Raw genomic sequence first — 22,026 nt, 5'->3', positions numbered from 1 at the left:
AATACCTTCTCATCTTACGCAGACTGGAAACACAACAGTCTGAAGTGGGAAAAGCAGGTCTTTATTGTTCTAAGTGCCACTCAGACACATCATCAAAGCCGAGTGAAGGATACAGAGAAGGCCAACTAAGGCACATATGGATAGAAACTAAAAAAAAAAAAGCCCGGAGAAGATCAGATATGCACAAAACTTTTCAATGTCCAGTGTTAGACACGGTTGGTGTGGTAACTGTAATACTGTCTGCAATGCAGATTCACTCAAAATTGTGGGACAACAACTAAGTCTAATGGTAGCGGAAACATCTTGCAACATGACTTCAGTGTTTTCACAGTAACAGTACAATGACAAACTGTATAATCACATGTATTTCAGTGATAGTCCTTTTTTATTTGACTGTATGGAACCATCTCATGTTTTATTATGCTGTTTGTCCTCAGAAAAACAGTGGGAATGTGAAGAAAAAAAAAACACTGCAGAGAAATGAACACAATCAGGGTGACAGACTACAGAAGTATAAGACTCAAACGGTACATTTCATCTGCCCACAATTAGTTAATGAGCATGTATTACAAAACTAAAAGAAATTCAAGACGCTGAGTAGACAGTGTTTGTTACATGATCCTGAAACTGGGTACATTAAGTACCATCCTGTACACATTTAAGCAATTTATTTAAAAAATATCTCAGGATTCTCTCTGGAGTCTTTCAGTATCAGTTCAGGTTCTCATAACAATACTGTCCAGACTTTACTTTTCCTTTCAAGTCTATTTATTGTTCAGCCTTCATTAAGAATCTCATCAACAAAAGTCACACTGGAGGTGAACAAGCTCTCTCTCGGTTTGCACCAGAATAGCAGGTTCCTGGTTGTTCTCCCTCTCTCCAGAGAACTTTCCATCCCCAGCTGCACTAACTCAGTTCATAGACTGATGTCACACTCTCATCTCATCCACCCACCACGGTTCAGGGGCATTCCAGGTGGAGGTGGCAGGGGCACCTGTGACTGTCCTGGGGGCACAGGAGGTGGAGGAGGGTACCCAGCAGGTGGGAGACCAATACCTGGAGGCGGTACGTGGCCAGGCGGCATGCGAGGGGGTGGTGGAGGGTAGTTGTTGTAGCCCGGCGGCGGATATGTTGGCGGCAAGCTGGGTGGTGGGTAGGTGGAAGGAGGAGGCGGCGGGCCTGGAGGTGGTGCTGAAGGCGGTGGATAGACGTGGGGGTGATATGGCGGTATTGGGGGTGCATAACTGGGTGGCATGGGGGCGTAGGAGGGAGCTTCTGTTTTCATCATCGACTGCAAGCTCTGGAAGCCTTCTCCAGACATGTAAGAGCTGCTGGTGGACATGATGTAGTTGGAGGGTGGAGGTGGAGGAGGGCGATGGGGCAGGGGAGGGGGCTGTTGATGTGGTGGTGGAGCGTGTGGGGGAGGAGGAGCTGCTTCACCTCCTGGTTCTGCTTCCGTGGGTGGGGCTGGAGCGGGGGCTTTTCGGTCTATTGAGCGAAAGGAAACGACAAAAGGAGAACTTGTTTTTTTAAAAAAAAAAAAATTTCGCCAAGATCATTCCTTTACAAACCACAAGGGTACTCATTCCGCCATGATCTCAAATAACCTCTCCATTCCCAGACAGTGAGCACATAGCTAGACCACGACTGCCAGGCTTCAGCCACATAGGAGGTCTCATTATCAGGCTCAAGCACTAATCAGATTGGTCTGGGAGAGGTTAGGAGTATGCGTGTGTTGGGAAACATAATGTCCAGACGAGCTGGAGGTTATGTAAGCAGACTGAGAGGACTAAAGACCTTGGGTTGCTTTCTAAGCTCGAGTCCCAGGCAGGGGGTCCTGGCTCCTCATTATTGGCCTATTTGGTGGCACACGCAAACAGACAGCGGGAGGTTGAGAGGACGCCAGCCCGTACCTATGGACCAATCTAACTCGACATCATTAACTTCCTCACAAATTAAGCCTGGAGAGACGGTTCTTACCTGGGGGAGGCTGGGATGTCGGCAGAGGGGGCATGGGGCTCTCCAGTCGAGGAATCTTTGATCCAACTTGTTCTGTAAATTAAACAGAGCAGTCAACAAGGCGCAGAAGCTATTTAAAACAAATTACGGAACGCAGCTGTGGCCTTAAGTGTTCATAAAACCCTAAAACCTGCCAGGAAAATACTACTCCCAAACACACAGAATTTGCAGTATATCTCTAATCTTGCCAAGACTTCATCTAAATTGATGTCATGTTAATTAGAAATTTTTCTTGGAGGTATTTCCGTAGATGAAGTCTTACCTGGAGCCTTTGGTTCATCTTTTGGGGATGTCTGAAAAAAAGAAAATGGGATACACATACTCTTTACTTTGAGGTAGCTTACAATGAGTGAACCTTAAACACAGTATAAAGCAAGGGTCATCCTACTGGCCACGGGTTTAGGCAAAAGACAACACAATTCAAGCACACACTCACATGCGAGCGTTTGAGCTGGCGTGCAGGGCTACCTCCCTGGGGGGAGGTCTTCTTGGGTGGCGGGGGAGGAGGGTTGGTGGCTGGTGGTTGTCCCTGCGGGGCTGGAGGAGCAGGGGCTGGAGGAACAGATGCCCGCTCCTTCTCCTGCATCTGCTGAGGGATGGGCTTGTTTCCCTGGGAGTACAAGTCCAGGATCTGGTGGCAAATATCTAGTAGACAAAGAAATGTTTTCTGAAAGGAGATGAAACGAGTATCGTAGGGAAGGCATGAAGTGTCATGGCTTCATCAATAGTACCTTCAAGCAGCTCAACTGGGACGTCCTGGACAAACTGCTCCCACCAGCGGCGTGACGGCTGCTTGGCGGTCCACTCCTGAATGTCAAACTTACAGAGGCGGCCAGCCAGGTACATGACTGCTACCGCAATGATCTCTGGTTCCCACTGAAGGGACAGCATGGTGCACAGGCTGCTAGGGACACGGGTAATATGGTTCAAGTCTATTGTCTAACATGCTGTTAGATTGCACCGAAAGCTGGAACCAGCAAATACTTGACATTTTTGCTTGAAAAATGACTGAAAAGACTACTTAATTATCAGCATTTTTATCAATTGGTTTTCTTTTGATCGACTAACCGCTGCAGCTCTAAACCAAATACACTGAAAATACAGAAAAGATGACTAAATACAGAGCAGCAAGCCAAGGCAAAAAACGTTTTAAAACATTTCCAGAGGACACTAAAAAGTAATGCATGGATGAGACACATTCTTCATCACCATGAAGACATACATTTTAGCTCTTTCTCCAGCTGTGCTTACAGATAGCTGACTTACACGGTCACAATACACTGAGTCATAAACCGTCGCTCACCTGTCATTGACAAAGGTCCATGCCATCTGTAGCACCTTGCAGACTTTATTCTTCTCACCTTTAACAAGAAGAAGATGATCCATAAGCTTTCCAGGTTCCTAGAACTGTAAATTCTCACACATGCATTAGTGGAACTAATGGCATACATATCCCAGCTCACCTTTGAGCTGCTTGACGTAGCGCAGCAGGAACATGTAAGGGTGCTCCACCTGCAGGTCAAATTTGATAGTCTGGAGCAAAATTCTCTCCAATACCATCACTTCTTCCTGTTGAAAGAAATACACTCAAATGTTCAAATATCCCTGTTGGTGAGAACACTACAGACACATGCAGAGAGAAGAAGGGTCTGCTCAGTATCAAGGAGAGCACGTCTCCACACAGGAAAATGCTTCTCAGCGACATGCCGACATATGTGAGGCTGAAAACCGAGCCTTTACATCGCACCTACAATACATAGTAGTAACTTTAAAGAGGCGTATCACTGCATCCTGTACTAATGTTTATTTTGCTGAGACTCTGTGCTCCTGCTTGAAGGCCACTCAATCAAAACAACCAATCAATCAAACCTTAATTTACTGGCAAGCGTGGATTTTCAACTTACGTCATTATGGGAGAGAAATATTTAAGGTAAGTTGTCAGTCTCATCCCAAACATTTATTTTCTTAGTTTGGTGTGTGTAGCTAGTCATTTCCTTTCTGAATTTAGAAGTTACATTTCTTCAAAACCTTCATGAGCTTGCCGAGATGGAGACCTGTCTACTATACACCGTGATCTGTGATTTTGGGGTTATGATTGTTACTTTAATTTCTGCACACAGAGACCATGAAAAAATCCTACATTGACACAGTAAAATGTAACTTGTCTTTGACAATGACCAATGTACACATGCAAAATGTCTCAAGAAAACAGAGGAATAATTAAAGAAGCTGTACCTTTGGATCATCTCCGAACTGGGCGAACTGCACATCATTCAGTAAGCTGCGGGCTGTTTTGATGATGTCTTTACACTTCTTTGGGGTTTCCTCCACTTTCCCGGCTAGGAAAAGACAGCAAGCACCTGTCACCTGTTGAGAAACAAATCACACCATTGTTCACACACATTTATCCCACTTCCAGGATTATGGACCATTAAGAATAGTCATCAATTAAACTTACATATCTGGGGAATTGCTTGAAGGAGTGAAACATGTAGAAGCGGTGGAAATATATGATGCCAGTTGCCAGAGTGTCATAGTGGCTAACGACAGTCAAGGATATCACAGGAACATTTACAGTTATTTGCAAGTCAAGTTCTTCAGCAGCTATGTAAAATACATCCAAATAAAACATGTTTTACTCAACTGTGCTGCTATGATAATGACATACACAAGCTCATTCACTCTTCCTGCTCACAAAAATGTTAATGTAGCTCCTTTAAGTGACTAGAGGAGGATACAATATTTTACATGTATATATTCTTTATAGCTTGGATGTTTCTAGTTTTTTTCTTGTCATTCACTGTCACTTTCAGGACAAACTAAAAATAATGAATCACTGATTTACATTTTCACGCTTTTGCCAGTATTAAAATTGATAAATCAATCAAGGATACAGGCCAAGTCTGGTCCCCACATCAAATATGAAGCGGGCTCCTTCTCTCCGATACCGGGCCTCTGTGCCAGGGTCCAGGCCCTCGGACTGAGAAGGGGTGTGGGCTAAATCCTTTTTGTCCCAGTACCAGCATGGCTTGATGTGGTCCAGACTTCCTTGGCCGGACATTGACAAGTTCTCCTTGGATTCCTTCATTGGCTGAGGAGAGGCAACGGTTGATGGGCCCGCTGCACTGGACTGCTAAATGACAATGCATAAACATAAGCATCTCCCACTGGCAATTAGTGTAAAAGAAAAGAAACTTCCCCTGAACAGAGCAACAGTGGTGGTGTAGTCATCAAACTGTCAGGCGGACTGAAAAACTTGAACCCTGAACATCAACACATCACCTGAAATTATTTATCTCTGCGATATAGGGGGATTAGTTTGTCATTTCGGCAACCTGCGATAATCCTGACATGAGCTACAAAGGTGACGCTTAAGATTATATTGCGTGTACACCAAAGTTAATCAAAAGCGACGAAATACAGCGCATTTATTTAATTCACAAACCATTTCTCTCCCTCCCACAAGACTGAAAATCTAAACATTGAAATAGCATACAGATAGTGATTTAAAGGTGAACTTAATGTTTGAACTGACACCTCCTATCCCATTCATTCATAAATTATGGCTGTCAAGCTCACAGATAAATATTAGCCAAGTATGTGACACAATTGATACTCATAAGCCAAATTTGCATTACGAAACTGTTAACTGCTCGCTAGCATTCACGGTGTTAGCCGAGCTAGCGGTAAGTTGCCGTTGCGGAGCTAACGTGACCAAATAACTCCCGGTGCGTTAATAGATTGCATATACGACAAGAGGTACATACACCGACAAGCTAAAATGAATTCAACTTTGAAATAAGGGCGGGCAGAGTTGACAACCAGTTAACGTAAACCAGGTGATAGTCTCTGCTAGCAACCTCAGCTAGCAAACTTGCTCCACTCGAGGTCCTAAGACCGCTTCTTCTAGACAGAATTCACATCGATTACTGTCCGTCTGTTTACGATGAAACGCGACTCTTACCTTTAACATGTAGCCGTCGGAGTAAATCACTCAAAACAGACAGTTGTATCGATATTTCGTAGTTATTCACACTATCTTAGCTAACAAGTGATCATTAACAGCTCCCATTGTAACAAGCGCACCGCCATTATGGAGTTACGTCAGAGAGTTGTTCGCAGACGTCATGACGCAGGACATCTCACACACGTGTGATGGTGTTAAATATAGGTTTTATCTTTCCTGCGCTACATTAATTTGTTCAGTGATTTAATTACAATTTACATTTTTACAATTTAAACACCTAATATGATATACGCACGAAAAATTCATCATTTCTTGTAAGTATGACACATATATGTCATTCCTAATAATATCCACTAGAGGGAAACAAAGAATTACTGTGGACTTGGGCAGTCGGGACTGGTTTTCTGATGCAGTTTAAGATTTGACAGGACAACTCACTAGATCAGTATAATATTTATTAAAAAAGAACTATGATTCGACTAAAACAGTAATAATTCGATGCCTCCAACCACATGTCAAGTCAAAATCCTTGTTATACGTGTGTAGTATGGCTGAAGAAAGCAGAAACCTACTGGACTTCAGTAGCACCTTCACCAAGTGAAATAAACTTGGATTGAATGATTACAATTTATGTAGATTAAGAAAAATACATTCGGTTAAAACTAAATTCATTTTTCTCTCCTCATTCACTTCACTCTTTGAAACGGGACATAATCAAGGCCTCGTGGTCATCATCTCCACCTTCGTTTGCTCTGACTGTCACAGCAGACTACAGCTGACTTCTTTGTGCCCTTTTTGTTCCCCCTTCCGCCCTCACTTCTGAGAAACGCCAGCATTGAATCATTTACTCCGTCCAAATTAAAATTTGGAATCTGCATGCATTATATATTCACCCGTGCTTGGACAAATCCTCTTAACTGTGAGAGAAATTGTCAGGATGTGTCCTGTAGAAAAGTAAGAGCCTTGTCTAGTTGTTTTGCCCGTAGCAAAGGAGCATCTCAATCTGTCACTCAAGTCCACACACACACACACACACGCACACACACCACGGTAAATCAGCTTATGAATAATATATACTTGTACTTTCTTTATTAATATTAAACATTGCATAATGAAGCACCGACTATAAGCAAATCCCAAAGCAATATTCATATCACCATGAGCTGTCCTGGAGTGGACCTTTAATTGTTTATGTCAGTCCTTTTGTGGTTAAACACATCAAAATGTCTGCTCTGACCGCTTTTTACGCTTAACCTAGAGTACAAAAAAAAAAAGCCTTTTTTGTTATTGTTCTTAAAATCTGTATGATGTTCAGTGCAGTTTATCACCATACTGTATATCAGTCTATTTTAAGATATTAATGCAATTTTGGCATTCTTTTCATAGTAAATGAATGGGAGAGACATGAAACACGAAAGTTAAAAGCATGGTACAGAGGTTGTGACCCTGAATCAAAGCCAGTTGATTTGTATGTTCTGTTGTCCACTGGTGTGCCAGAGCTTCTCTACTTCAACTTTGTCCTTGGGCTCATTTTTATAATTTCACATGAATTAAAAGCAATAAAGTGAATTTTTTAAAAAATAAAAATATGGATTTACTTGTTCTTCTTCACTCGCTTCACTCTTTATGTGAACAAGAGCTTATGGTAAAATAGATAGGAGAGATGTGGAAAGTGGAGGATAAACAGACGTGACAAAGGTTCTGACCCAGAATCAAAGCCAATTAAGTTGCGTGTTGATTTGTCCACTGATGTGCAAGAGCTTTCCTTTTAAATGTTGTCCTTGGGCTCATTTTATGATCCAGCATAAATTCTGGGTCATTTTTGAAAAAAGATGTCATCATAACATCTCTTTTTACTTGGACAAAACTTTGATCTCAGCATATCCTCGTCTCTTGTGTAGGTATTGCCCTGCGGTGTGTTCGGGCATTTCCAATCCGGCGGTGACGCTTACCACGCGAGATGCATGTCTCCTTAGAGGCAACACTTTACACTTAAAACCTTTCCTGTGTCCACAAGCAGGGTATTTGTGGTGTACTGGCCCTGTGCAACCCAGCTTAAACTGCATTTGCCCGGAGCCAGCAGATACAGGCTATAATGGAGACATTGATGTATTATTGAGAAACCCATGGGTAAGGATCAAGGAGCTGCTTGCAAGCCAGCGGGGATAGCAAGAGAGTGTGTGAACTCAGGATAATGTTTTCCTTGAGGATCCAGTGTGTCCATGACTGCTGTTGCTCTCTTGGCCCGATGTGAAAAAGAAGACATTCCATGTGATATCACATGCCGAATTTATGCGCTCCAGTCAAAGCAATATGCTTAACAACATGCTCGGCCTATCTGTGAAAGATAGCTGTTGTGCTGTGGTGTTTCCATGTGGAGTCTGCTGAGGTTATGTCTACTTGAGCCAGAGCTGAGATGACATTTCATTTATATAAATAATTACTGCCCTGAAAGTCCCCTAGGCCTGCCCTGAAGCAATCAAACTTCTAATGCTCTTAAAATTGCCCACCATGTTTTATTAATGGCAGATTATAAAATGCATTGCTATAGCCGCACACTTCTCTGCTGATACACGAGGAAATGGTGTCAACTTTATTAGACTTTATATTTTCATTCAACAATGTATTTCAACTTTGAATTGTATGGTAAGGTATAAAAAAATAAAAAAAAGAAAGAAACTTGAGTGTTCTTAACTGAGCTGCACAAAGCACTTATCGGTGCATACACTGATCTAAATGAATACAGTGAATTATGTGCGGAATGATTGCCCATTAGTGGCATTAATTGCCTCTGAGTGAACCTGATCTGCTCTTCAAGGACTCTCTTAGATTCTGAACTGTATAAATGGCGAATTAAGGAGGCTTCATTCTAAAAATAAGAACAAGTAATGGCTGCGTTAAGGTTTCACCCCCTGAACAGGTTTGCACTGTCTCCTGACTGTGCCAACAGAGGGTACTGTTGCCTCACAACATGTTTAAATTATCCCAACAACAAAGATGCAGCCTGCTGCCCCCCTCCCCGCCCCCAGATTCAATGTGAGGAGGTGCACATTACATTTGTATTGAGCATGTGCAGTAGATCATTACAAAGACTGGAATAGCTCAATAATACAAAACTATGAATTATCTAAACCAGAGGTGACCTTTGAACCCTGACTGACCCATGGGGTTTCATCTGATGTAGTCTCGGTACTCCAGCCATTCTAAAAACAGCTTCTCACAGCATGCCCTGCGTGACATATCAGAAGAAAAGACAAAAAGTTGTAGCAAACGGCAAACTGATTAAAACAACAGAAAAAGGCAGCGTGGAAATGGAAACTCGTGATAAGTCTCAAGATGTAACGACCACTGGAGCCAATAAATGTGGATCAAGAGAGGGAAGGCTGGGAGGTAACTTCAGCGCTTCAAACGACACACACTGTGACACTTTGCACAAAAAAAAAGAAAAAAAGTAACGACTGGTGAGTGATAATTACTTCTTGTATGGAGCCCAGCGCTCAGCTCCGGGGAGCCGCCGCTAGTTGCCTCCAGTGTCCGCGTGTCGGCCGCCGCCTTCACGTGCTTGTTGTGTCTGACGCGTAAACGTCACGGAGGAACTTGAACCCCCCCCCCATCCATCCACTCCACGGAGGCAACCCCGACCCCACGCTCACTCACTCACTCACTCACACACACAAAACGTAGGCTGCATATATTCTGCACACACACAAACACACACAATGCGGGGTCCTCCCCAAAAACAGAGCCTCTCTTTCATCGTGTGAGTCAACAAGGAGTAGCCTCGACATTGTACGAAACTAAGAAACATCGGACCTCTGCTTGTTGGACGAAAGGAGGAGGAGGTGTCTTGTCTGCCCGCCTGCCCTGCTCTCTCTCTCTCTCTCTCTCTCTCTCTCCCTCTCTCTCTCAATCAACGAGGCTACTGCCACCAGAGCCAAGAGTTGCCGTTCAGCGCGCCGATGCCAAAACGCGCAGGAGGAGTCAGTGCCAAAGGGTCATTTTAGCGCACCACTGCTGAAATGGAACGACTGTAGGGAATCCTAGAGTAAACAGCAGCCATTTGACCCCAGATGATATAACCACATCAGTAAAATTAACAAAAGGAAAAGGAGCCAAGTAAGAGCCAATACCAGTCCCCGGTGGAGTGCTCCGTACTTCATCTGTCACCACGGTCGCTTCAGAGGTGGGCAGTCCAGGATATTCTTTTTTCTGCAAAAGGTCATTGTAAAACATTACCTATCTGCGCACACATCAGCTCATCGACCGCTAGTAGCCAACTGCTTCCTAAAGCTGCACTTTGGCTTCCTCAATCCAGGTGTTGCTTCCCCCGAAGACGCTGCAGGACAAACACTGTGGACAAACTGGTCTTCCATCCTTATAGCGCTCCTATCACCGACTCATCACCTTCCGAGCGCGCATCAAAGTTGCAGCTGAAGACTGTGAACAGAAGAGGGATTAGGAGAAGGAAAAGTTGCTCACCTGCGATTCAGAGAGGACCGACACCACGGTCCAAGCCGACTCCAAGTGCCGTTCACCGGGCGATGCCAGAGTAAATGCCGGGGCAATGTCCCGCCGCAAGCAGGTGAACCCGCAGCACTTATCGTTGACGCACCGGGAGACAATACAAGGTGAGTTTAATCCCGACAAGACTTCTCACTTTATATATGTTGGGGTTTATTGGTTTAAATGATTTATAGTTATTCATTAGCATTAATGCTCACTGTCAAGGAGAAGTTCGAAGTATTTATTTGAAAATAGATTCAAAACATCCTCGTGCCATGTTTTCGAAAACACGCCGAACAAGGAAGCCAATTACCGATTACCACCGTGATTTGTGAAAAATAAATTTACCATGTGGCAACGCTTGTGCACACGCAAGGAAACATTGTACTCTACTGATTTTTAGAGACACTAATCAGAGTGAATTTGAGTAAACGTATGAATTAATAATTGTTGTTGTACATCTTTAAATTCTACTGAGTAATATTTCCGCCTTTTGCAGCTTCGCATGACTTTACTACGAGAGATGATCTTGTTACAACTGCGCTGGGACTGTCTGACTGTGTGTGTGTGTGTGTGTGTGTGTGTGTGTATCCAAGTGTGTGTACTTGGGTGTGCACGCACATGTGTCGCGCGTTTACGATTGTACATTTCATCACAACGCAATTTTGAATTTTTCCAGCATATTGCAACATGTGGAAATGTGTACATATTTATGTGTACTTTGTGAAACATTTCGCCTCTTTTCTAAATACGGTGAGACTATTTATTTTGTGATGCTGCACTGGGTGTCTTGGATCTTAATTTAAACGTCTTTTAATTTAAATACTCTGTCCTTCTCTTCCGCTCTCACTCTCTCTCTCTCTCTCTCTCTTTCTCTCTCTCTCTCTCTCTCTCTCTCTTTCACACACACACACACACACACACACACTTGAAAATATTTTTCTTGGGACTTAAAGGCCTATGTGCACTTTAAGGTCACATTTGAAGAACATTTAAAAAAACCCTGAAATTATGCAGAAAAATAGTTGATTTTGCAAATACACACAAAAAGAAAACACACACACACACACACACACACACACACACACACACACACACACACACGGCAACAATAATCTCAACTTTATTAATACGATATTTTAAAACGAAGGGTCATAACTTGTTTGAAGCTTTTCAGAGCTGCGATCAAAAATTATGATTGGGTTGCGCCGATTAAATTTGAGGCAGGATTTTTTTTCTTTTCTTTTTTTTTTGGTGGGCATATGATTAAAAAGTCGCATAATCCAATTTCGAATCAATTATATCAATCTAACCTTCATCTCCCAGCGCTCTGCTTTGCCTAAATCCAATTTCATAGAGGCCTAATCTGGGTAATTCATTGCAGAAGTTCATGATGTAATCTTTGGCCAATCTGTTTTGTGTTGAAAAGGGTTATGCGCATTCCGTCCCACCCGACACATATAGCATTTAGACTAATCATTTTTCTCCATTCACTTGGTCTCCCTCTCGTGTCCCGGACTCTCCTCCTGTTCGCCTGAAATAATTACGGTAATTTCAAACGTAAAGAGGAGTGTGAAGTCTAAATGTTTACTAAAGGTCTAACCAATGTGATGCTTTTCTAATTGAGAAAGTATGTTGCGTCCTCAGCAGATTTTAGGCAGATGACATATATTGATCCGACTTGGATATTGATGTGATAGTTTATTCTTTCTGCTGTCACGCTCACTGTCTGTCAGTTAATGAAGGTGCAGACCGAGATGATCCCCCACAATGCATTTTCGACTGTGCAAAATTCCCAACATAACTACAGTTTCACCTCAGGCATGTGTGAGAGTGTGTGTGTGTGTGTTTAACATGTACCTGCATGAATTAACACAATAACTGCTACGTTTTGCATATTTTCATTTGTCTTTAGAAAAGTGGTACAAATTTGGGCTAACTTAAATATTTGCCTTCCCCTCTTCCAGCTATAAGTCACTTTGTTTGACATCTTTTGTACCCCAAAACCTCAAAGCACCTGCTGCACAGTTAGCACATTCTTGAAACTGCAGCTGCCCTGCAGAATGTAGATACTTGCATAATTACAGTACTAATTACTTGTCACAGATCAGTTTTAAAATTCTTAATTTCCTTGTCCTGAACTGAAACTGCATTCAAATGTCTCCAGCGTGCATTTGTTCTCACCTGAAACCTTTCATGGCAGGTTTCAGAGACCTTTTTATTCATTGCTGACCTGTCTGCACAGACTTGAAAGTGTCAAACAATAACTTGAGTTGAGATATTTGCAAAAGCTGACAGACGTTTGGTGTTCACGCAGAGGTCAACGTTGTGCTCAAGCAGCTATTAGTGCACGTACAGTGGGATGCCAGAAAGCTGGGCCACCTGGGCCTCAATCTTGTCCTACCTGTTCTTTCACATGATACACACTGTCTCCTGCTTGATGAACTGTGGCCTCAAGCCGTGACAGTGACCGGAGAAGCACAAGTGCAATGCAAGATTAAGGAAGAAATCGACCTGCAGGTATTTGTCTCTTTGCCAGGTCAACGGGGAGGTCAAATGCAAAGCCAAAAACTAAGCAACTGCATCATTATTTATTTTCACTAGGTCTCTCTCTCTGAGAACAATATGTGTCTGTGTATAAGTGTGTGCTCAGACACACTTATATTTGCATAAAGCACCTAAGCCATGTTTACCATACACACAGGATATATTCATAATGATACCACATCTGTAGATGCGATGCATGGGAGCCTTTTAATGTACCTATCGTTCACTGTTTGGAGGCTGCATGTTGCTTTGGGCTGTTTCTTTAAGCTGGGTGGGTCTGAAGAGGACCAGGATCACACCTCAGGCTGGAGGATCTGAAGAGACCTGTGGGGAAACCAAACTGTAATTTGACTGAGTCAACATAGTCTAGAGCTTTGCATATGTACAGCATTAGTGTCGAAGAATGTGTCAGAAACTGAGCAAAAAACAAGTGGACTTAATTGCTTATTTTTAATTTTTTTTTTTTTAATATGATCTCATTAATAGGTTGGATTGGTCCCGAGGTTGTACAGCATTTCAGTGTCAGCTGTCAAGGCCAATCAGAAGGTATCTCCTTTCATAAGTAATAATGAAGTTTCTGCAGGGTGCCTGCATCTATCAGCCACAAGTCAGATCAGGGGATATTCAGTGTAACTAAACTCAGTCTGGTGCCCTGCAGTCATAGGCTTATAGGTCATACTCTACCTGGGAGTGCAGAGAACCTGAATATCAGGATATTTCTGGACATGCTTTAAGTGGAAGACTATGTACTGGAAATGTACTTGCCAGGCCAGACATCAAAGGAGAAGCACAAGTGACTGCAATGAATGTGCACAAGACAAGGAAAGCAGGCACACAGACTCAGCGTGTACTGTAAGACGGCACATATCACACTAAAAAGTGCATGGCCACCGATGCAAACTGTAGATGTTCACGTGCTAACAAATCACATGTAACAAGCTGTTCTAAATTAAATTTGACCTTTAGTTTACAGTTCATCCTTTGTTTAATTAAGGCAAACACCCCTGTAGGCCTTTAGGCTCTCTTTCAGTCAATGATTCAGCTTGGAGTCACATCCATGACAGATAAACCTATCACAGGAATATCCTTATGAATTTCTCACAGGTTAACGCTGAACGAGCGGTGTTCAGTATCACAGGCCTCCCTTGTTCAGAGACGGGTATTTTTGCAATCTAATATCAGGATTCTAACAAAGAATAGTTTTCTGGATCCAGCCATGGAAATGCCTGATAACTGTTTACTCTCAAAATTGGCATGCTACTTGTGAAACAGTTAATGTTTTTGTCTTCATTTGCACCATATGGCTGTCAAATGCTGGGGGAGAAACCCACCGTACGCACTGCAACACCACAGTAAATATTCACACACATTGTGGTAACCGGATGATAATCTCACAGGAGATGACTGGCGAACGATTTATGATTTGCTGTGAGGCGTCGCAGTTTGTTCTCAGGTTTTCTTTCTATCTTTCAATATTATTGAACACATTTAATCAATTTTGCAATGCTATAAAGCTTCTTTATTATTATTATATCTCTTAAAATTGTTTGGCAAATTTGATTTATATCTGCAAATGTCACGCCTCATAGCTTGCAAGTCATTTATAGCAATTTAGTGACAAGTCACAGTCAGCAGCAGAGCCGTATTTTTGCTCACTTTCAGACTGATAATCTAAGATTTATGATAAGAAATGGGACTGCTACAGATTAAATGGTGATAAGATAATGAAACACACAGGCCTGGAATTACACAACACACACTGTTGCAGCTCTCCTTGGCAATCGCAGCCGAGAAAAACGGATAGGCTAAGCGAGGCCGCTTGTTGTTTGAATTTTTGATTGCAACCATCTGCAACGTTGCTGGTGTCATTTATTTTCAATGACGGCGTGAATCTTACCCGACTTTCCCTGTGGGGTTTACACGCGTGCATGTGTTTGTGTGTGTGTGTGTGTGTGTGTGTGTGTGTGTGCGCATGTCTTTTTAGCTCAGCAAATGGAAGGGGAAAACAAAGAAAGGGAGACAGGTCTGAACCCATACAGTATGGTCGACTGTCATATGAGTGCCCCTGGCCTTACTCTGCCTTTCCCAGCAGAACAGAGTGTGCAGCTGGTATTAAAATGTTGTGTAAGGTCAGGACTCCAGCGTCAATGGAAAATAGTTTCACGGTTTCTTTTTAACGGCGCTTCGAAGAATCTCATCAAATTCACATCATTAAACAAAAACAAATGTTTCAAATCCAGCAAAATTACATTTCCTCCGTTTTTTTTATTTTACTTTGGGCAGAGCAGAACTTGTCAAATCCTGTTGTAAATGTTTTCTTTGCCTTCACCTTCACCTTAGGCAACAATGGAAACAACAAAAAGATTTATAAGAGCATGTAAGGATGAACACAGTAATTCGAGATTAGTGCGATTTATTGAGACAATTAATGACAGTAACCTCATATACACACCTTGACATGTTTCACATGCCTGGCCACTACTGTGAGAAACACCAATGAGGACTTCACATTTACTGTATACCAAATTTGACAGTAAAATTACAATGCAGGTCTACCAACGTCGGTATGGCAAATATTTTAATATTTGCAATTTAAAAATCTTGGCTGCAAATGAATTAATCTCTCACCTCTGACAACATTGTTTCTTCATTAAGTACTTTTTGGCTGAGTGTGTGAATGTATTTTTCCACCTTTTACACCAATGGAAATATTGGTGAAAGAGGTCCATTGTCTCGAGCTGTGTCTCCCATCTGGTACATATTGTGCAGTGGCAGTGTGCAGCGGCAGCAGGCAGCAGGCAGCAGCAGTGGAGTGACTGACTGACTCTCTCCTTGTCAAACTGGTAGGGGGTGCTCTAAGGCTGCCTGACTTAACTCACACTTGATAAGGCAGAGTAGCAGCACTGTCACAGGGTGAATGTAGCTCTGTGTATGGCCTATGTGTGTGTGTGTCTGTCAGGGAAAGACAGAGAAGAGAGAGATAAACCAAGAGTGAGAAATAAAGTGTGTGGTTTCGTATTCGACAGCTGGGTTTCATTGCTATCATCACGCCTTCTCAACGATGGCATGTTTGACAGTGCGTCTGCTATGCTCCCTTACCTATCAAGCATGTTCCTCTCACATAGGAGTTTATACAGAGGAATTAGACACTGTCTGTCATGGCGATAGGCCACATTAGAGTGTCATTCCTCCCTGTGTGTGTTTTCCATTTCAGTGTGTTTGTGTCCAAGGTTGTTATTTTTTTTTTCTTTTTACCTCCAAGCATACCATGTTCAGTTCCTTCTTGCACCTGTGTTTTTCTCACACAGGTGAGCCTCGGGATAGAGAGGGTGAGCGGGTTTACAGAGAGCGGTGCGGTTTTTAGAAGATGTCCGACTGATATTCCAGTGACGTGGTGTCAGTGCCAACGCCTGCTTATTTAGTACCTTCTGCCCCCAGGCCGTGTTGCTCAACCATAGGTTAACAAACAGGACCTACTCTACTTGTCTTGCATGGGGAAAGCCAAGTTCAAATGCCCAAGCGTCTGTCATCTTGCTGACACCTGTCTTGCTCTCAGCGTCAGAAATGAGAGCACGCCATATTGTTCACAGAGATCTCCTGCGCAGTCCTACTTATGTGCATTGCACATAAGTACACATGCATGCATGCATGTGCATAGTCACATGGCTTGTATGAACACTCTGGAACATTGCTTCATGTGAATTATGGCCACAAGCTGTGAACTGTAGGTAAATATGCGTTTGTGTTCCTTCGTTGCCGCCAAAGATTATGAGATGGAAATTATTTGGCAGGCATCCAGGAACCCATCTCCATTTAGAGAAAAGATATTTGGCATCAGATCGTCACTCCAGGGCAAAGTGAGTGGACTGGAACGTGTGTGGGTGGATGGGTGGCTTGGTGGGGTCGGGGTGGGGGTGGGGGGGTTGAGTAATAGTCGCAAAGAAATAGTCAAACTAATCCAAAAAAACTGGTGAAAAATGTGTTGAACAGTCAGCCGGAACTCTGAGCTGAGTTTAACGGTTGTAACTGAATTTAGAGGAGCAACGCCGCCTCGACGGGTGATAAGAGAGAGTTTCGGATCTGCGTTCTGATACCTCCACACCTAAAATCCAGCGCACACTCTCTTTGTCTAATCTTTGCAATTAATAGGGTGTCATGTTTGTGGAAAGAGAGAGAAGAGAGGCAGAGGGGAGGGGTGCGGATGCCAGAATTGGAGGAACAGCAGAGACAGGCAAGCGGTGCTATGCTCTTCTCCCAGGCATCAACACCTCTCCCTGGGTACCCACTCACTCAGACATGCCTAAAGTCTCTGGAGCTTCAGGTTTCTACGGGGCTTTTTAGAAGAGGACACATCGTCATACTGGTACATCAGGGTAGTGTTAAAAAAAAGTGGAGGTTGTCCATGAGGGATTTACGTTAAGCTGAGGGACTCATTCTACGCCATAGGGGACGAGGGGGGGCAGCTTGTGTAATGGTTATTAATGACCGTGTCAGATCTGTGAAGAATGAGATTTACTCTCTTAACAGGACCCCGGGTTTGGCTTTATAGATTTTCTGTCTTTGGAGAATACAGTGTTCGAACTCACCTGTGTTCTGCTCCATTCATGTACACACACACTTAGACATCTTATTTAGGTTTTTTTTTTCTCTTTCTCATTTTTCTTTTCCATGTATCTGATACACACAAACATGAACACACACGCACACACACGCATAGTGGTGGCTGTGGCCTCCGCTACTCTACACTTTGTTCTGCACAAGCTGGGGCTCCCATGTGGTGAAGGCAGCCGTCTAGCTATGACAGCTTAGTGCAGCGAAGGCCCTCACAGGAAACCCAGCTTGCATTTTGAGATGAATAGCTTCCTGGCCACACACACACGCACACACACACACACACACACACAAATAGAAGCACAGACACATATACATACAGTGTATGTGCTGTGTCCCACCCACGCAGATCTCTCACGGATAAGCTACACAGGTGTTTGTCTAGGCGAAGTAGCATTACAGGAGCGTTGTTTCATGCCATGAAAGTGACACAAGTGTGAATGTAATGATCACCACGTGTAGGAGGGAGAGATGGCTTTTATCAGGTAACGTTATCAGGAATATCTAAACCTCGCTATGTGTTTTTCCTCTTCCTGTGCCTCACAGCATCTTTCATCTTGCTTGCTTTAACTCTTTAAAATAAACACAACTGATTTGAATTTGTCACTCTTCTCTTAACTTCTCTGCAGCAGAGTCCAATCATGATTCAGGGGCGGGATCTCCATCTCCAGAGCCATCCACCCCCAGCCCTCGGAGGACGGGACCCGGGGAGCATGATCTGCTGACCTGTGGCCAGTGCCAGACCAACTTCCCACTGGGCGATATCCTGGTTTTCATCGAGCACAAGAAACGGCTATGCCGGGGTCCTGGAAGCAGACTGGGGTCCTTCTCCAAGCCTGGGGATACCAGCGGAATCACAGGCATGACCATCTCTCCCAGGGCCAGGTCGTTGGAGCTGGGCAGAGGGTCCATTCCAGTGGAGGTGGGTGTCCAGGTGACCCCCGGCAGAGAGGAGGATGCAGAGAGGAGGCTGACACCGGCCAAGGGGATCTGCCCAAAACAGGAGAGAGGAGGTACATATACTAGAACACTCTGTGCATTTAAAGGAAGATGCAAGAAGAACCAATAGGCAGGGAGGGATTCTTGGCGGTATAGATGCACATGTAGGTGTGAAAAACAAGCACACATACACACATGCACCCATTCCTCACCTGTCCAAGGCAGATAGCTCTCTTTAAAGAATCCCAGCTGCTTGTTATTTTGACAGTGGCCTTCAGGAGGGATTAATGTAGTCTGGGATGATTTCATTAGAGTGAGTGAGAGCTGCACTGTATGTCTATTCTGCTCCCTAAAAGTAAAACATCACACACACATATCTGCACACAAAAATCACACACACACCAAACAAACACACTCGCGGGCCTGAAGGACTTCTTTAGCTGAAACCAATTGTGAAAGGAGGAGGAAGGTGATAGAGGAGCCGCCCCTAGTGTGTGTGTGTGCGTGCGTGCGTGCTTGTGTGCGTGCATGTGTGTGTGTGTGTTTGTTTGCGCTTTTTCTCTCTCTCTCTCTCTCGTTCTCTCTTTTGCTAGTGTGAGTGCACATCACGTTTGTGAAAAAATCCTGCAGCATATGGGAAAAAAGAGGTTAAGAAAGCTGATTAAAATTCATCTGTGTGCGTGGTGAGGAGAAGGGGATTAATAAAGCAGCAAGGCCGTTCATCTGGCTATGGGTGGGTGGGTTTGGGAGGGAGGGGGGGTGAGGCCTGTAGACTGCCAGCGCTGCAGGGAAACCAGTTCAAAGTTATCAGAGGAGACAGTCACCATCACACCCGAGAGCTGGGAAGACTATCCAGGATTACACAGACTCCAGTAGACTAAGAGAGACTTGGCTGTATTGTGGAAGTTACCAGACAGAATTACACGTAAAAAGGATGATCCAGTGAACACAGAAACTGGTCACCACAGTGTCTTAAACTGGTATGTTATAGAGAGACTTTAATTATACGTGTTAGATTTTTACAATCCATTATATTCTGATTATTAAAAATATTCTCACAACTGCCACCACACATCCCTTAAATGAGTGGTTATACTGGTTTATAATATATTTACACAAGCGAGAGAGAGAGAGAGGGAGAGAGAGATCTGATGGCAAAGGTACAAATGTAGATTTTGTGTGCACTTCAAAGCAGCAAGCTGTTGCTGTTCCTGTTCACAGCAGGTGCACAGTTTATTTGTAATATTCCAAAAATCCTTGGAGCAAGCAACATATTTTGATACCAAACTAGTGCATTAGGAGAGATTTAGTTTAGTTTAAATTTAGCCTGTAATGTCTCACATGCATTCTCTTTTGACTTTTGTAGGATTCTTAAAGATGAAGCTGCTCAGTAGAATGTTACAAAATGGTTTGCAGAAAGTCCCTTTAAGGTACAGAGTTTCTGGGCCACAGATCATTTGCACTTTCATTTCACAATCAAAGCTGGTGGAGACATCTTTTGTCATCACTCGAGAACTCTGTGTGTGGCCAGCAGCTGTGTGTGGTCACCATCTTTTGCAGCGAGAAAAAATTGATGGAATCACAATCAGTATGTGACAGCACAGCTTTAAATTTCACAGCTAATAGGAAATAAATAAAAGCCATGAGTCTTAGAAATGTAGAAACGTAGACGTAGAATTTTTTTTTAAAAAAAAATCAAGACTAAAGATAGAAGAAAGTGATCATTTACAATTCCATTTAATTAAAAACAATTCTGACAACCCAGCAGTGTTGTTGCATTTTTATTATTGTAATGACTTTTTCTAATAGTCATTTTTTTTAATTTATAGTTTGGACATTTCATGAGAATTTAGCCTACCTAGAAGCCACTGTGAAAAAAAATCTGAACTCATTTGGAATCTGATACAATGAAAAAGACATGGAATGGGATTTTTTTTTCCTGTTAGGTGGTAACAGGAAAAACATTTAGGCAGTTAGTGAGTGAGTCAGCCTCTTAGAGTGGCAGTCAGTGAGTCACTCACACAGACACACAGACAGTCTTATCACTAAGGGAAGAGGACATGAAAGCACTTGAAGCCCCAAATGAAAGAGCGGAGGAGAGCTTTGTTCAACACATTAGATTGCCACTCAAGGCAGTCTCAAGTTTCAACCAAATTAGATTACATTATTAGGTCTAATTAAGTCCAACGTGTTAGCAACACACACACACACACACAGGAAGGTATCATCACATTTGCTTGCATTTGAAATTGGGAACTTTGCAGTTCAAATATTTGCTGCACCAGTGACCCATCATAAATCTGCACACACATAAGTATATATACAAACCCATAATGTACACTTGTGTGCATGAAATACCTCTCCTTTTCACCTGCTTGTGTTTTATAACATCCTGTCTCGCCTCTTTGTCTGTCAGCCTGCTTGCATGAACTGCAAACATGCTGCAAGGCTAGCAGATTCAACCCCAAATGCTGCAAACACACTCGCACAAACACACACACATACACGCATGCACATGCGCATGCACAGTGTGGATGAAAAATAGCCCTTCCATGCCCTATTTTATTTTCCTTGAGTTTCTCTTGCTGATGCATGCACTCTGCATGTGTATGTGTGGGCTCTGTCAGAGTATGTTAATATGTGTGTGTGAATTTGTGTGTAGTGTCTGTGAAGAATGATGCGTGTCACCAGGCAAGCGAGAGGTTGTCGCTAGGGAAGCGTTACCATGCTAAGGCGACCCTGGCCCTGCTTTGAACCCCTCCCAGGATGACTGCCAGGCCCCCTCAGAGCACTTAAAGACATCTAGTGCAGCAGGGCAAAGCCACACCACGACAACCTCTTTGCGTGTCTGTCTGTCTGTCTGTTTGTCTGTGTGTCTGTCTGTCTTCTCACATACCAACACTATGTATGGAGATCACACTGTAAATATTTAATGAGATCATGTGAATGATAGTGACATCCTCAAATATCTTCATCTTCTTTTTTTCTCCTCGTTCACCTCTGATCTCTCTGCTGTCACATTTGTGAGCATATCACTATATTAAGATAAGATAAGACTTTGCGTTGGTTCATCTTTATTTTTCTCCGGTGTGTAGCCGCTTACAAGCTCAATATGATACCGATACTGCTGCTTTTAATTGAACCCAAGTAACACTTGATATATGATCAAAGAATTTAAACAAGATACCCGCCACTTTAGAACTGTCACACCTACACAGTCAACATTTTTACGTGTGTGAAAGTGTGTTAAAGTGTGATAAAGTGCACAAGAAATGCTTTTTGGGTGATAAGTTTCAATTCCCGTTCTTGAGTCTTCTTTGTTTTCTAAAATGACTAATGGCTGTGTCTGGACAAAAGCTTGTGTACGTAACCTGCAAAACGTATCAAAAACGACTGCGACCCCTCTGCCCAAAGAGGTCAAATCTGCGTCATTCTACACT

The 22,026-nt window shown here is 43.1% G+C and overlaps 2 protein-coding genes across 5 annotated transcripts in view; one reads left to right on the top strand and one right to left on the bottom strand.

Annotated features, from left to right (window-relative positions):
- Positions 1-40: 40 nt before the first annotated feature.
- ccnk (cyclin K) lies at positions 41-6,163 on the bottom strand. Of its 2 annotated transcripts, none has more exons than XM_046373698.1 (11): positions 5,984-6,163; positions 4,914-5,152; positions 4,478-4,559; positions 4,255-4,386; positions 3,483-3,588; positions 3,323-3,380; positions 2,751-2,920; positions 2,456-2,664; positions 2,282-2,312; positions 1,981-2,052; positions 41-1,488 (listed from the first exon to the last, which is right to left on the bottom strand). In XM_046373698.1, exons 1-11 carry the CDS (start codon positions 5,990-5,992, stop codon positions 938-940), a joined length of 1,659 nt encoding a protein of 552 aa, XP_046229654.1. In that variant the 5' UTR covers positions 5,993-6,163; the 3' UTR covers positions 41-937. The 2 variants fall into 2 exon arrangements, with proteins under 2 accessions (XP_046229654.1, XP_046229655.1); XM_046373699.1 differs by having other exon boundaries at positions 4,914-5,149.
- A 3,571-nt stretch (positions 6,164-9,734) lies between these two features.
- bcl11bb (BAF chromatin remodeling complex subunit BCL11B b) overlaps positions 9,735-22,026 on the top strand; it is a 30,625-nt gene continuing 18,333 nt past the window's right edge. The window contains exons 1-3 of one of the 3 annotated variants that reach the window (XM_046372396.1): positions 9,735-10,169; positions 10,302-10,614; positions 18,277-18,660. In XM_046372396.1, the coding sequence (XP_046228352.1) occupies positions 10,551-10,614; positions 18,277-18,660 (448 nt within the window). In that variant the 5' untranslated portion in view covers positions 9,735-10,169; positions 10,302-10,550. Of the gene's footprint in view, positions 10,615-18,276; positions 18,661-22,026 lie in introns of all 3 variants that reach the window. The other 2 variants (XM_046372397.1, XM_046372398.1) reach the window with 2 other exon arrangements.

Source organism: Scatophagus argus, chromosome 19 (genome assembly GCF_020382885.2).
Source record: "Scatophagus argus isolate fScaArg1 chromosome 19, fScaArg1.pri, whole genome shotgun sequence".
In the NCBI taxonomy this organism is placed as follows: domain Eukaryota; kingdom Metazoa; phylum Chordata; class Actinopteri; family Scatophagidae; genus Scatophagus; species Scatophagus argus.
This window is presented reverse-complemented; position numbering and strand designations above follow the sequence as displayed.

Excerpts from the sequence above, each read along its gene's own strand:
- ccnk (XM_046373698.1), bottom strand. Across the intron at positions 4,560-4,913 it reads GTGGGGACCAGACTTGGCCT|CCACTATGACACTCTGGCAA; the intron begins GTATCCTTGATT and ends GACTGTCGTTAG. Across the intron at positions 1,489-1,980 it reads GACATCCCAGCCTCCCCCAG|ACCGAAAAGCCCCCGCTCCA; the intron begins GTAAGAACCGTC and ends TTCGCTCAATAG.